Source organism: Malus domestica, chromosome 10, assembly GCF_042453785.1.
Source record: "Malus domestica chromosome 10, GDT2T_hap1".
NCBI classification, from domain to species: Eukaryota; Viridiplantae; Streptophyta; class Magnoliopsida; order Rosales; family Rosaceae; genus Malus; species Malus domestica.
Genome location: NC_091670.1, coordinates 15,608,197 through 15,622,281, shown reverse-complemented (window position 1 = coordinate 15,622,281; position 14,085 = coordinate 15,608,197). Strand labels below are relative to the sequence as shown.

Below are 14,085 nucleotides of genomic sequence, written 5' to 3'. Positions count from 1 at the left end.
AATCGGAAACAGAGTACATTAAAATCACAACCTCCAACTTGAAGGAATGGCAAAAGGTTATGAGTGTAACAATTATTGTATATTGTATGGCTTGCACATTCAAGCAAACGCTTGTGATCGCATCATTTACGCTTAGCCAATGGGTACATTGTTGTTTGGATTTTCTAAACCTTACAAACTCTTGTGAACAATGTCTTTAGGGAAGTTCAAAATAAATAAATAAATCATAATAATTAATGTACGAGTGTAAAAAAGTGAAAAAATATATATATATATACAAACGCTCGTGATTACATTCTCTACTCTTAGTGTTTTTGTTTTAGTACATAATTAACAATCATCACATACCCCGACCCATAATGTCCAAGTGGACTTCGAGTCAAGTTGTGCTGGCCGACACCAAGAAGGTGACGAAGCCATAAAGTGTAGTGAGATGGAAAATATGAATAAATGTAAACCTAAAAGTGACTAAATGAGAGAGTGCACATGTGAGTGGGATTGAACTCATTTTCACACATGATGTCAGAGCATAAGTAAAGTACAATAAAAGTTATAAGAATTATACTATTGGTAGTAGTCTCCTATGGCAATATTTGCCAGGATCCTCGTCGACACAAAAACTCTTTCATTAAATCCTAGAGGGGCAAAAAATAAGGGTGAGTTGACATAAAAACAAAGCTTTGTAAAACCTTTTTCGAAAACATAATAATCCCTCGCAGTAAAATAAAATTTAGTTTCCAAATATAACATACCACGTACAGTATGAAAATACTTACCGTAAACAGCAATATCTTGAAAATGCAATTATGCACAATATTTGGCATATAAAACATATAACATCTGGTGCTCATCAACATATGCTGACACACGAGTTCATGCAGAGATATTCTGACATGAACAGGACTGGGTGTAATAATGATTTACGCTCTAGTAGTACGATCATGTGAAGACTGGCGCTATGTGCATCACATACGAGTCCTAATTATCTAAGTGAATCTAGGACAGGACTCGCACCTACCATGGATCCAAGGTGAGCGTAACGGTGCGATGTGATCATACACGTGAAGGCTGGCCCTAGCCCCAGGTGAGTACAAACACCAGTGTAGCATGCATGATGAGCATTAATATATATCATCTTACCAAGGTAGGTTAGTAATTCTCAGCATTATAACTATACTACCACACATACATATAATCTTGGCATTATATAATTATGCATAAACATGCATCCGATAGAATTTATCAAAATTTCTTAAATCTGTCAATATGCTAATCATAGTATAACATAAAAGATTATTTAATAACTATAAATATATGAAAACTAAATAAATATATAATATTTGAAAGCAAAGACCCATTCACAGTTACTTCCAAGATCTCAGCTGTTCAAACTAGTAAAGCGGGACTTTCCAACAATAATCGAACCTAAACATAATATTAGGCCCATTAGTAAAACTCAGTTAAAACATTTGAATTTGGAAAAATGGATGGTAGATTTGAAATCAGGGCGTCGAAATACCCTAAGACGGGTCTCGAGCAAATTTTGTAAAAGGTCAACGGTCAACCAAAAGTCAACCGAGCCACCGAGGAGGTCAACTATGTTAAAACTCTAAAATTTCACTAAACAAATACCAAAAATGGAAATTAGCCTAGTAGAGGTCCCAGTAGAATTTCAAAAAAGTCAACAAAAAGTCTACTAACAAGGTCAACAGTTAAGCGTATAGAATATTTCGTCACTGGACGGAATATACTATTAAAACTAACATAAAGTTAACAAAATATTCCCTCTAGATTTTGAAATGAATTTGGATCGGATCTGAGTTCGGTTGCCGTTGCTAGTCGGGTCGACCCAACTTAAGGCTAGTTGCCGTTGCAACCTTGCCAAATTATGGGCTTGTTTTCTAGAGCTCTGTTCGAGCTCATTTCTCAACTCAATTCAAAAATTCAAAAGCCAAAATGAAGCTAACAATGTAAGGAACAAGAACATACCTAAGTGAGATTGAGCCGTGGCCAGTGTTGGTCGGAAAAATCCTGCAAAATCTCGTGTTCCTTGCCAAAAAATTGAGGAAAAGCTCCCCAAGGTGTTTCTGTGATAATTTGTTGTCCAAAGCACATGAACACGACCAAAATCGAATCACTAGGACAAATAGGATGGGTTTAGGGTATTCTAAGGCTTACTAAGGACCTAAACGGCAGGGATTCATAGGGAAAGTTGACGTCGGTGGTTGTCTCGGTGCCTCTGTGCTGTGCGCATAGGGAAGGTGAGGGAGATAGAGGATTGAGATAGAGGGAGAGTGACAGGAGAGAGAGAAAGAGAGAGAGATAGAGAAAAAGAAAGAAAGAAAGAAAGAAAGAAAGAAAGAAAGAAAGAAAGAAAAAGAAACAATGTGGTTGGGGTGCAGCTCATCAGAGTTGTCAAGGCATGGTGGTGGTGATGCTGTATTTCACAGAGGAAGAGAGAAGAGTCTGAGAGAGAGAGAGATGAAGTGAGGGAGAAGAGATCGAAAGAGTTCCGCGAATTGGAAGAAAAGAGAGACACGCAGCAATAGAGAAGAAGGAAAGTTGAGGTGAAGGCCCCCTATACAGAAATCTAAATAGAAAAATAATAAAATAACAAGAAAGAAAATATCTAGAAAAATGAATTTACTAAATTGCCTTTCGTCTTCGCAAGTCTTTAAAATCTTCATCGTAGCTTCGAATTTAATTTCGCTAGCATCCATGCGTTCATAACGACAAGTACTACTAGGATATACTAACAAAATGGGTCGTACATCTCACAACATGACAGTTGATGAAAGTCAACCCTTACTCTTCTAGGGGCATTTTGGTCAATTCACTCATTTAGTAATAAAATATATGTTTGGGCCTAAAATATTGTTTTGGGCCGAGCTTGGAGTTATTCTCGGCCCAATAGCATTCGTCTAGAATCTTGTTATGGGTCGTCCAATTGAGGTCGGTTGAATCTTGTTGCAAGAAGAAATTGGTTTAGATAAGGGTGAGGTAGTCGAACCCTAGTGCAACAAGGAGTCCTAAAGCTGAAGATGCTTAGAATTAAAGGATGAATCTGGTTCGTTATGGAGCTTGGTTCAAAGTCTTATTGGAGCTAGGATTGGCCGAAAACTAATCCGATTGGGTTGAGGAATTCTAATCCGAATACATTTCTAGTTCGGTCATGAAAGGGGTTCGCTACCATAAATAGAGAATGGAGTGCATCATTCAACCCCTCTAAATCAACACACATTTTCCCTACGCAAAGTTTCTCAACAACCTTGAGATTTATCCTCTTTCCTTTTCTTCCCGCCAACACATCTTCAGTTTGGATAGACAGCACTGTGAAAGCAACCTGCAACATCTTCAGTTTGGATAAACAACACTGGAGCCGGAGAATCAGCCGATCGAGGACCAACAAAACAATGATTGGGGGGATTCTAATCAACACAAATTAAACTTATAAAACTGAAAACTAAGTTAAACTAATAACAAAACAATGACTGGGGGGATTCTGGACGAATTTAATTAAAACAAAATTAAAGTGCAATAAGTAAATTAAGTTGTGAATGAAATATGGATGAAAGGATAGCTAAAGGATTCTTCTCCACACATAAAACATATGCATACAAATCGATTTCCAATTATTCTTCTTATAAACCATGAATGACAAGCCCCAAATTAACTGTGAACAATACTAATTAACTCTCAGATTTTCCTAAGTTCATTGAATTGGACTCAACGATGCAACTAAATTATTCTTCTCAAGTTCCCTAAATATGAAAAGCATGATAGACATACATCTCAAAGATCATTAAGTTCTGTGAAAATCATAGGCATTGACAAAACATTTGTAACTATGAAAAGCATGATACTCCTGCTAAGAATTTACTTAACTCAATCATGACTAGTGACTTTTACTACTTGCAAATGTAAGTTCATAACGATTAGGTGAAATTTCCTCATATTCTAGCATCAAATCCATGCATGCAAACTAAGTATGCACCCTTAATAAACATACAAGAATAAGTTTTCTATAAAACAGATAAGTAAATCGCATTCATGTTTTATGAAACAATAACTATATGTAATCAATTTATATAAAACATATCATCATGGCTTCGAATTCACCTCTAACTATAAAGAAACTTAGTTACACATGTTCATCATAACTGACAAGCAATATAAAATAAACATTGAAACTTAAAATAAAGATAGAAAGAACTCTAAAATTTTCAGCAACTTCAATGGATGAATGGTAGGCATGGCACACCTTAAATCTCTACAAGAATTTCATATATATAAGGCAAAATGGTTGAATCTAAGGAGGAAAGAGTTTTGGCGTTTTTGAGTTATTTTAGGACTCTAAAAATCAGGTATATAGTGTTGGAATGTGATTAGGATTCCTCCTTGTAGCTAGAGATACGACAAGATAAGGTTGGATAAGATAGGATAATATAGGATAAGATAAGATATGATAATGTTCCTCTCCAACTAGGATTCCTTTTTCTTGTGTAATTCCTTGCCTTCCAAGCCTCTACTTTAATTTCACCAGATTTTTGCACATGTTTAGTACCTCTTAAACACCAAAAACATCCAGCCCATATGCTATCCACGCAGGCTATCCAATCTAAGTCCAAAACTGCTCCAAATTGCTCCATTTAGCTATTTATTGTCATCTTTACCAACTGGACCTACAATAATACGAAAATAGCTTAAATTACTACAATAAATGGAAATTAACTAAGTAAATGCAAAGAAATAAGATAACAAAGTCACATAAATATTCTCCTATCAAGCCGATCGAGGAGCACCTTCAGTTTGGATAGACAGCACTGCTTCAAGGCCGACTGGTTATTATCCAAGTCTCAGTCGACAAGGATTTTCGAATCCTTGTTGGTTAAGGTCATCTTATTAGCCTTCTCGGCGAAGTGAGGTGTTACCAGGTTACTAGGCTCGGCACATTGAAAGCCAAGTTTTATTTTATGATTGGGTATTCACAAGTACATTTTAGAGTTCGGCATTTTGATGGCCGAACCACATTTACCCTTAAGACATTTATCTCATTCAAGTATTTATGCCTAGATAGTTTGGTGCTAGTTCGACGTGTTTATACTTTTATGAATATAATTAACGTGACTGAACCCAGCACAAATGATTTGTGAACTTCACAGAACTAGTAGCCTTGTCTTCAGGCTCTAGAACCCGAAGGTCGAGATGTGTTCCTTCCTCGGCCACAGTCGCAAGATCAAGAAGTCAGCAGCACGATCAACGCAACATCAGCATATTTTACTCCTTGACCAAGCTCGCCTGTCGAGTTGACACACCCCGCACCTAACCGAATGACGTAGTTAGCTTATTAGTTATTTAGCCTACGCGCCACATAGGCATGGTAGTTTTTAAGGTCAACAATATCGTAAAATCAGGGACGGGTCCTAACAATCGCACGTATGACTAGCTTCAAAACTTTTGTGAAGGGGTCGGGTCAACTACAAGGTTTGACACCATGATCCATAAACCCCTCTTTATGCTCTATTCTTTTCATTGGATTTTATTTTTTAGATTTTCCTTTGTGGAAATATGATCTTTTAGCGAATGTAGAAAAATGAAATCGTTGATATCATATTTTGATGTTTATGGTTAACTGAAATATGAGTTGATGTTTTGTAGTTTCTAGAGACTTAATAAACTCCAAGCAATATTTCCATTAACTATAAAAATCTGAAAGTGATATCAACAATTTGAACCCGTTTATTTTTCTGCATCTACTAAAAGATCATGGTTTCAAAAAAAAAATCTGGAAAAACAAAATTTGGTGAGAATAATGTAGCATAACATAAACGACAGTTAGTGGTCAAATTTAAATCCATGGTTTATGGGATTATTGTGGTGAATTTCAGAGTTGACCTTTTCATAAAAGTTGTAGAATCATTACGAGTGTTTGTATATTATTTTTTTTTTACCTTTTCACACTTCTACATTAATTAAAAACTATTAAACAACCTTGCTACAACAATACAACAATAGCTCTAGGGTTTAATCTTACTGATATAGTAATGTACTAATGTTTTTTTTAAGGTAGACAATTGGTGGCAAGCCATGGTTATCCACCTCTTACGAGGGCTGGGGAGACTCACAGAGACATTCCAGACTCTCACTGGCCACAAGTCGGGCTTCCACACCAACAATGGGTTTTGAACCCAAGACCTCCAGTTTTTAGTTTTAAGGAAACCTCATAATCTGCCCTTTACCACTGGGCCACTAGCTCGTGGTTATGTAGTAATGTTTTATTGGGTATGTAATACTTGAAAGACAAATGTGTTTTTATGTTTTGAAGTAATATTTATGTGACAATGTGGTATGAAGATACTAATTTAATTTTATGTTTATCATGTGATTATTTATTGAAGTATCATGTATTTTTTAACAGGTAAAGGATCGGGCCATATTACCTGTTAATATTAATAGGTCGAGTTCGGGTCGAGTCATATTACTCTGTTCATTTTAACGGGTGTTACACGACACATTATCAGGTAAGTCAAGAAAATGACATGAACACGGAAAACACGACACAAACACCACCCTAAATTGACAAGGCTAGATATGTAAGATCCCAAGAATTTATTAACATTCTAAGGTAAATTTTGAGGAATTATTATTTAGGTTTGAATAATTCGTTCAGATTGGATTTATGACTAATTAGGCTTAAATCTTCTATTCAAGCTTGTTCTTGCACAATTTGAGGGCTTTGAAGCCTATTTGATACTGGACAATGATTTCTGAGACATTAAGGTTAAGATTTACATATGATCAAATTTCTGGGATTTTTTACAAGTTTCATATGGATGAGATTTAGATAAATCTAATGTTTGACTCGAAAGGATGTTTGTATGGAAGAAGTGAGTTTTACTGTTGATGGATTGTGTTTTGGCTTGAAAGATATGTTGAAATTCTGGGAAAAACAGACCTCAAAGCTGTTGGTTTTCATACTAGGGACTGAACAACAAAAACAGTTTTGGTATTAGGACGATTGTGTAATTATCAAAAGTTTGGGGACCTATTCGAATTAATAAAAGTTCAAATACAAAATTTTTATTTTGGTTAAGTGAAGGTCCCTATTGCTTACAGTTGTGTTATAGGAATAAAGTTTAGTCATTATATATGGACACATAGTGACATATTTTAATTGTTGAACTAGGACTCTAATTAGTCACGACACTTGCCTTCAATCAATGTATTGGTGAGGAATATTGCTTGCTTGGCTTGGATACCAGGTAGGGGGATCCTCACTTACCCTAGTTATGGAATTTTGTGAGTGTATGTATATGTAAATATACGAATGCCTGTGAAAGCTGTATATATTTTTCTTTAATAGAAGCATGAGAAAAAATGGCGACCGCCTTGGGAGTGAAGGGGGCATAGTGACCGCCTTGGGTTTCGATCCCCTAAACCTTTAGAGGGGCTACTACTAAGGGATTAGTACTGCTACCTTTCTAGGAGAGATACTAGGATATCTAAGGGTAGAGAATTAAAGGACACTCTCGCTACACCTTACCATAAGTATGTTTGTTTGGAGTTGGTCCAGGTAAGGGTGTAGTTGGTCATTGGACCGGTCATCAGGCATGTAGTGATTTATTGGGATCCCTGCTTTCTTTTTAAAAGGAAATTGTGTGAGAATACAATCTATTTTCAAAACTAAACAAAGCTTTTGTTATGCATCAATCATTTTCCTATAGTATATATATTATTGTATATTATTTTCAAACTTAGCTGGGTGGATTCCCTGAGGTGGAGTGATGAACGTTTGTGATGCTCACCACTACTTTATTACAGGACCGGTGCACCTACAATTGGACGATCTGGACTAAAGACGGGACAAGAGTTGTTTGTTACTTGTCAACTTCTTAATTTTTAATTGACGTTCCACATGTTTTTGTTTGTACATACGCTTGATTCCCAAACTTCGTCTTTAATGACAAAAATAAATTATTCAAATTCCATTGCCTTTTTATTCTTCGTCTTGCCAAAATGATTTACACTTCCCTAATGCTTAAAAATAAATGATTTTACTTCCCCTTAAATAGCCTTATGTTCTGTTAGGAATGCAGTGTTATAGTGTTGGAATTTAACACTATAGTATTGCGTTACTAATAAAGCGTGCCATTGTTCCGTGCCCTTTTTTGGGGCATGACAAGATAGAAGAGAGAAAAATAGTGCACTCATATTATTTCAAATAATAAAAGAAAGCAATGCTGCTCCACCTAAGACGTAGGCACACTTATCAAATCTCGTAAATATTGTCTATCTAACATGTGTTATCTTTTTCTTTTTTTTGAAAAAAGAAAATAATAAAAGACAAAAGGAGGCTCAAAAGTGGAAGAAAGGAGGAAGTGTTCACCTACTGCCACGCCTAAATGCCAAGTCCATCCAACTCTCACCAACTTATGTTTTCAATTGGAATGAAAGTGGATCCTACCTAACTATGTTAAATTCTATTTTTATAATGGAGTAACCAAGTCAGAATTTTGAAATTCATTAACTAACTAAGCTCAATATATATAATTATAGTCCAAAACATGAAAGTGTCAAGTTGTCACATCCCCGCCTGGGGAGGACCACTTCCCGGGCCCGCTCTACCACCATAGCACGATATTGTCCACTTTGGGCTTACCATTCCCTCACGGTTTTGTTTTTGAGAACTCACGAGCAACTTCCCAGTGGGTCACCCATCCTGGGAGTGCTCTAGCTTCCTTCTCGCTTAACTTCGGAGTTCCTACGAAACCCGAAGCCAGTGAGCTCCCAAAAGGCCTCGTGCTAGGTAGGGATGAGAATATACATTTAAGGATCACTCCCTTGGGCGATGTGGGATGTCACAATCCACCCCCGTTAGGGGCCCGGCATCCTTGTCGACACACTTCCGGCCAGGGATTGGCTCTGATACCATTTGTCAAATCCCGGCCCGGGACAGTCCACTTCCTAAGCCTGCTCTACCATCATAGCACGATATTGTCCGCTTTGGGCTTACCATTCCCTTACGGTTTTGTTTTTGGGAACTCACGAGCAACTTCCCAGTGGGTCACCCATCATGGGAGTGCTCTGGCCTCCTTCTCGCTTAACTTCGGAGTTCCTACGGAACCCTAAGCTAGTGAGCTCCCAAAAGACCTCGTGCTAGGTAGAGATGGGAATATACATTTAAAGATCACTCCCCTAGGCGATGTGGGATGTCACACAAGTGATACATGATAATACACCAAGGAAATTGGTCATCCATTCCAAAATTTTCATAAACATGATGCATGTTCGAATTCTGTTTGACTCTTTATAGAAAAAAAGTCACTTTTTCCGATTACAAATCACTGTTTGAGATGTGTGAACTTCTAGGAAAAACTTTGAATTGGAAGGGTGATCCTCCCAGTGAATGTGAAAATATGTTATTGAAATTACAATAAGAAAAATTTATGATTACTCTTAAATTACAATTGCCTGAAATAAGGCATGACTTTTTATGTTAGATCCCACATCGCTCAGGGGTAAGGATCTTCTATGCCATATATGTACATGCCCACCTCTATATAGCACAAGGTCTTTTGGGAGCTCGATGACTTCGGGTTCCATAGGAACTTCGAAGTTAAGCGAGAATGGGCTAGAGCATTCCCTGGATGGGTGACCCACTGGGAAGTGTTATTGATAATTGCAAGTGTACAATATCGTCCAAGTAATATAGTGATAAGTAGAGTGTCGTTCAAACAAGGATCAGATTAACCTAAATTTACTATTGAGATTGACTTCAAACTAAACTTAAATAAAAGATGGATAACGATGACAAATTCAAATATGCAAAAACCCAAACGAAATTGAAAATATCAATTGAACAAACACGAAGTAAAAGTGAATGAATTATGAAAAATTAATATATTCAAGCACTAGGACATCAGGTTCCTCATTCTCAATCCCATCTAATCCCGTTATTCATATTAAACTCAATTTATTCCCATGTTGCTAGCAATTATCCCTTGATTCGTCAATATTTCCTTTCAGAATATACTAACTGTGTTTCTAACTATCTACCATTGCTATGTCTAGCCACAGAAGTAGATAATCGAATCCCTTTACGCTAAATGGATAATTTCACAATACTACACAAATCATAACCAGTATGTCTACTCAATTATGTAATTCATGGTAATCGTTATGAGAAGCAATCTACTAAACTCAACCTGTCAGTCCCAATTTAGTTCTTCACACAAATAATGGCCAGTTGTTTGATAACGATAAAGCACAATAACAATTACTCAACATGGAAAACAACCGAGATCAATATGAAATAATACGAATTAGATGTTCATGATAAGAGTACACCCTAATCCTAGCAAAAGGACTTAGTTCATGATTAAACTAATCACAAACATGGATGAATTCGATAACATAAAGAAACCCCAAAACCCCAATTCTGGAATCGTATGCGATAAACCCCAAAACTGCCACCTTCTCTCCAGCGTACCCCACTGGAAGGCTGGAATCTCCTTCTATCCCCACCTTTGCGGCTGCTTCAAATCTACTCCCCAGCAATTGGAGAAAAGGGGGGGTTACGTCAGACCGTTTCACTCTTTTTCCCTTCTATGCCTTTTCCTCTAATCCACATGCCGTTTTCTCTCAAACCCAATTCTTTTTGGGAAAACCCCCACCGCAAGCTTGCACCACCTAATTTTATTGGGCTTGCTTTAATGATCCAATTTCCCATATGATGTATTGTTTCATTCTTTGCTCTAGCCCATCAGTCACATCCCATTCGATAATTCTTTGAGTTTCTCTAATTTAAGCTTCCAATTCCCTGCTTTATTCACGAATTATGTTCTCTACAAAAATCGCACAAAAACACATCAAACTCACCAATTTACTATATAATCATGACTAAGTTATAGGTAAAAGAGTTAACAAATATATATAAAATATCACCCTAACAGGAAGTTCTGCTCGCGTGAGTTCCCAAAAACAAAATCGTGAGGGCTTGGTCGGGGCGCAAAGCAGACAATGTCGTGCTATGACGGAATTGGGGTCGGATGTGACAATTTGGTATCAGAGTCAATCCCTGGCCGGAAGTGTGCCGACGAGGACGTCGAGCCCCTAAGGGCGGTGGATTGTTCGATCCCACATCGCCCAAGGGTGAGGATCTTCTATGCCTTATATGTACATGCCCACCTTCATATAACACTAGGCCTTTCGGGAGCTCGATGGCTTCAAAAATATGACATCGCCCAGGGGTGAGGATCATCTATGCCTTCTGGGATATGACATTTTATATGTGAAAAATCAAATAATTTTGGTTTCAAATGTACTTTAAAAATACATAGTATAATACTATAAATTCCACATTGTGCAGTTTCTCTCATACGTTTTCGTGAAGAAAGAGTGCAAAATTACTTACCTTGAGTGGCCAATATTTATTCCCAAAATTTGATAAGGAAATTCTAAAGAAATCTTAGTGAATATATTATTTCCATATGATTAGCAAATTGTGGCTGCAGTTCCACCAATATAAGGCAAAATAATGATGACGTGATAGCTACAAAAGATGGTGTCACCAAAATAGATTTTGATTTTTTTATTTTGAAATTAAAAACAAACAGTACCTAATAGTTTTTTGTTGCAAAATATACGACGAACGAATAGAATATGAAGATTATGAAAAATGGGAAGAGGATCCCTCATCCCACCAAAACCCAACCACAACACGTCCTACAACCGATGATGATACCACTCACCATATCGGTGGGCCCTAATTCCCAAAGCATTGAGTCTTATTCCAGGAACCAGATCCCCTCCTGAGCTTTGTAAACAGAGTCTCTTAAGCAAAGGATCCGAGATATTGAAATTTGATCAAATGACTACAATTATAATAACTTTTAGAAGACTTTCCAGTTTATAACCGTTTGATCAAATTTCAACGGTCCGGATCCTTTGCTTAGGAAGCTTAGTTTACGAGGGTATCCGGTTCCCTGATTCCATTCACTGAGAGCCCAGCCAACCACTCACCAACCCCGGACCGGTTACTGGTGGCAGGTCCAACCAACCATCCGGTTTGAACCGGAGACTTCATTCCATATATATATACCCGTTCTTTCCTCTTTCACAATTCAGCTTCATCTTCCTGTTTGTACCTTTTAGTCATATAAGAGAAGAAAATCTGGTGCTATCCAAAGCGGAGTAAAAGAAAAAAAAAAACATAGAGCAGCAATGGCCGCCAATGGAGAGGAGCAGCAAACTCAGGCAGGAAGGCACCAAGAGGTTGGCCACAAGAGCCTTCTCCAAAGTGATGCTCTTTACCAGGTATATATTTTCGTAATCTTGTGGGCGATCTTTGATTCGAGCAATCATAATCTAATATAAACTACGACGATGGAATAAAATGGAATATAAACTTGGGTGTCAAGGGCAAACTGCCCTCGTCAACTTGGCTATGCGTAGGCGTGCAAAAGTTGAAAGGTGATTAAGGTTGATGACGAAGCTCATGCTTTGGATTTTGGGTTTTGATTTGTGCATATACTGGAGACAAGTGTGTACCCAAGGGAGCCTGAATCCATGAAGGAGCTCAGAGAAGTGACTGCAAAGCATCCATGGTTTGTGAATTTTGATTTAATTTTCATCAATTACCTAATTAAATTCATTAATTTCAGATTTTTTATTTTTTGGGAGATTAATTTTCAGACATTATTTTCTTAATTTGTTGTTTATAATTTCAATTTTTTTTTTATGGTAAATAAATAGGAACATCATGACCACATCAGCTGACGAAGGCCAATTCTTGAACATGCTTCTCAAGTTGATCAATGCCAAAAACACCATGGAGATTGGAGTCTACACTGGCTACTCCCTCCTTGCCACTGCCCTTGCCATTCCTGATGATGGAAAGGTCAATTTTCATTGCCTCACCTTCAACAAAAAGAATACCTAAAAATATTAAAAAAATAAAGTAATAAAACTTGAAATTTATTAACAGTTTTGTATATTGATTGATTTGGAAATGTCACAGATCTTGGCCATGGACATAAACAAAGAAAATTATGAATTGGGTCTTCCGATAATCGAAAAGGCCGGTGTTGCCCACAAGATCGACTTCAGAGAAGGCCCCGCCCTCCCAATGCTCGACTTATTGATCGAAAATGTAAGTATCAAATTTTCAAAAATTGTTCGCCTAACAGTCTAATATGTTATGTCGTTTTTTGGTCATATCCGAGGAGACAATGTACCATGGTACATAAAACGCATTCTTTGGAACTCAGAATTAATGTTGTTATTGCAGAAGAAGAATCATGGGTCGTACGATTTCATCTTCGTGGACGCTGACAAAGACAACTACATCAACTACCACAAGAGGCTGATTGATTTGGTCAAGGTTGGGGGTCTCATTGGCTACGACAACACCCTATGGAATGGGTCTGTGGTCGCGCCCCCTGATGCTCCACTCCGCAAGTACGTCAGGTACTACCGGGACTTCGTGCTCGAGCTCAACAAGGCACTCGCTGCTGACCCTAGGATCGAGATTTGCATGCTTCCTGTTGGTGATGGCATCACTCTCTGCCGTCGGATCAAATGATCGACCAACCCTAATTGGTCTGCCAATCATGCATATATGATGAAGAAAAATGGTGTTTCTTTTTATTATTTTTCTTAATTTACTTTGTATTTTGGATTGATTGTGAATGTTCATGTTCATGTGGGAGAATTATTATACAGCAAAATCCCTTGTCAAAATTTGCTGCCATAATTTACTTTCTAGTTGCTTTTGCTTTCTGGGTTAAATTGTGTTTGAAGTAAACATGCAAGTGGTCTTTTATTACAGTTATAAAGATGAGTGTTAGCTCTTACATTATGGCATAGTTTCGAACTCCGTCGAGTTCTTAATTTAACATCTAATTTAACAAATCTATCGTTAGATCAAAAACAAAAAAGAATAGAATCTTCTAGTTGAAGAATTTCAAAAATAAAAATCAATAGAAATTTGTCATTGTGGTGATTGTGGTCATGGTGCGGGACTCCATCCACCAACTCACCAACTCACCAACCATTTTTGTTGACAGCCTTTCTTGTTTGCTCATA

General features: G+C 37.3%; 1 protein-coding gene across 2 annotated transcripts; it reads left to right on the top strand.

The window, feature by feature from the left end:
• Positions 1 to 12,119: 12,119 nt before the first annotated feature.
• On the top strand, positions 12,120 to 13,853 carry LOC103430041 (caffeoyl-CoA O-methyltransferase 5). 2 transcript variants are annotated; one of them, XM_008368176.4, is made up of 5 exons: positions 12,120 to 12,315; positions 12,538 to 12,605; positions 12,754 to 12,898; positions 13,019 to 13,150; positions 13,289 to 13,853. In XM_008368176.4, the coding sequence occupies exons 1-5, from the start codon at positions 12,223 to 12,225 to the stop codon at positions 13,580 to 13,582; spliced, it is 732 nt and encodes a 243-aa protein (XP_008366398.1). In that variant the 5' UTR covers positions 12,120 to 12,222; the 3' UTR covers positions 13,583 to 13,853. The 2 variants fall into 2 exon arrangements, with proteins under 2 accessions (XP_008366398.1, XP_070662615.1); XM_070806514.1 differs by having other exon boundaries at positions 12,176 to 12,315; positions 12,454 to 12,605.
• Positions 13,854 to 14,085: the final 232 nt, after the last annotated feature.

Excerpts from the sequence above, each read along its gene's own strand:
- LOC103430041 (XM_008368176.4), top strand. The coding sequence starts at position 12,223 with ATGGCCGCCAATGGAGAGGAGCAGCAAACTCAGGCAGGAAGGCACCAA. Across the intron at positions 12,316-12,537 it reads AAAGTGATGCTCTTTACCAG|ACAAGTGTGTACCCAAGGGA; the intron begins GTATATATTTTC and ends CATATACTGGAG. Across the intron at positions 12,606-12,753 it reads GTGACTGCAAAGCATCCATG|GAACATCATGACCACATCAG; the intron begins GTTTGTGAATTT and ends GTAAATAAATAG.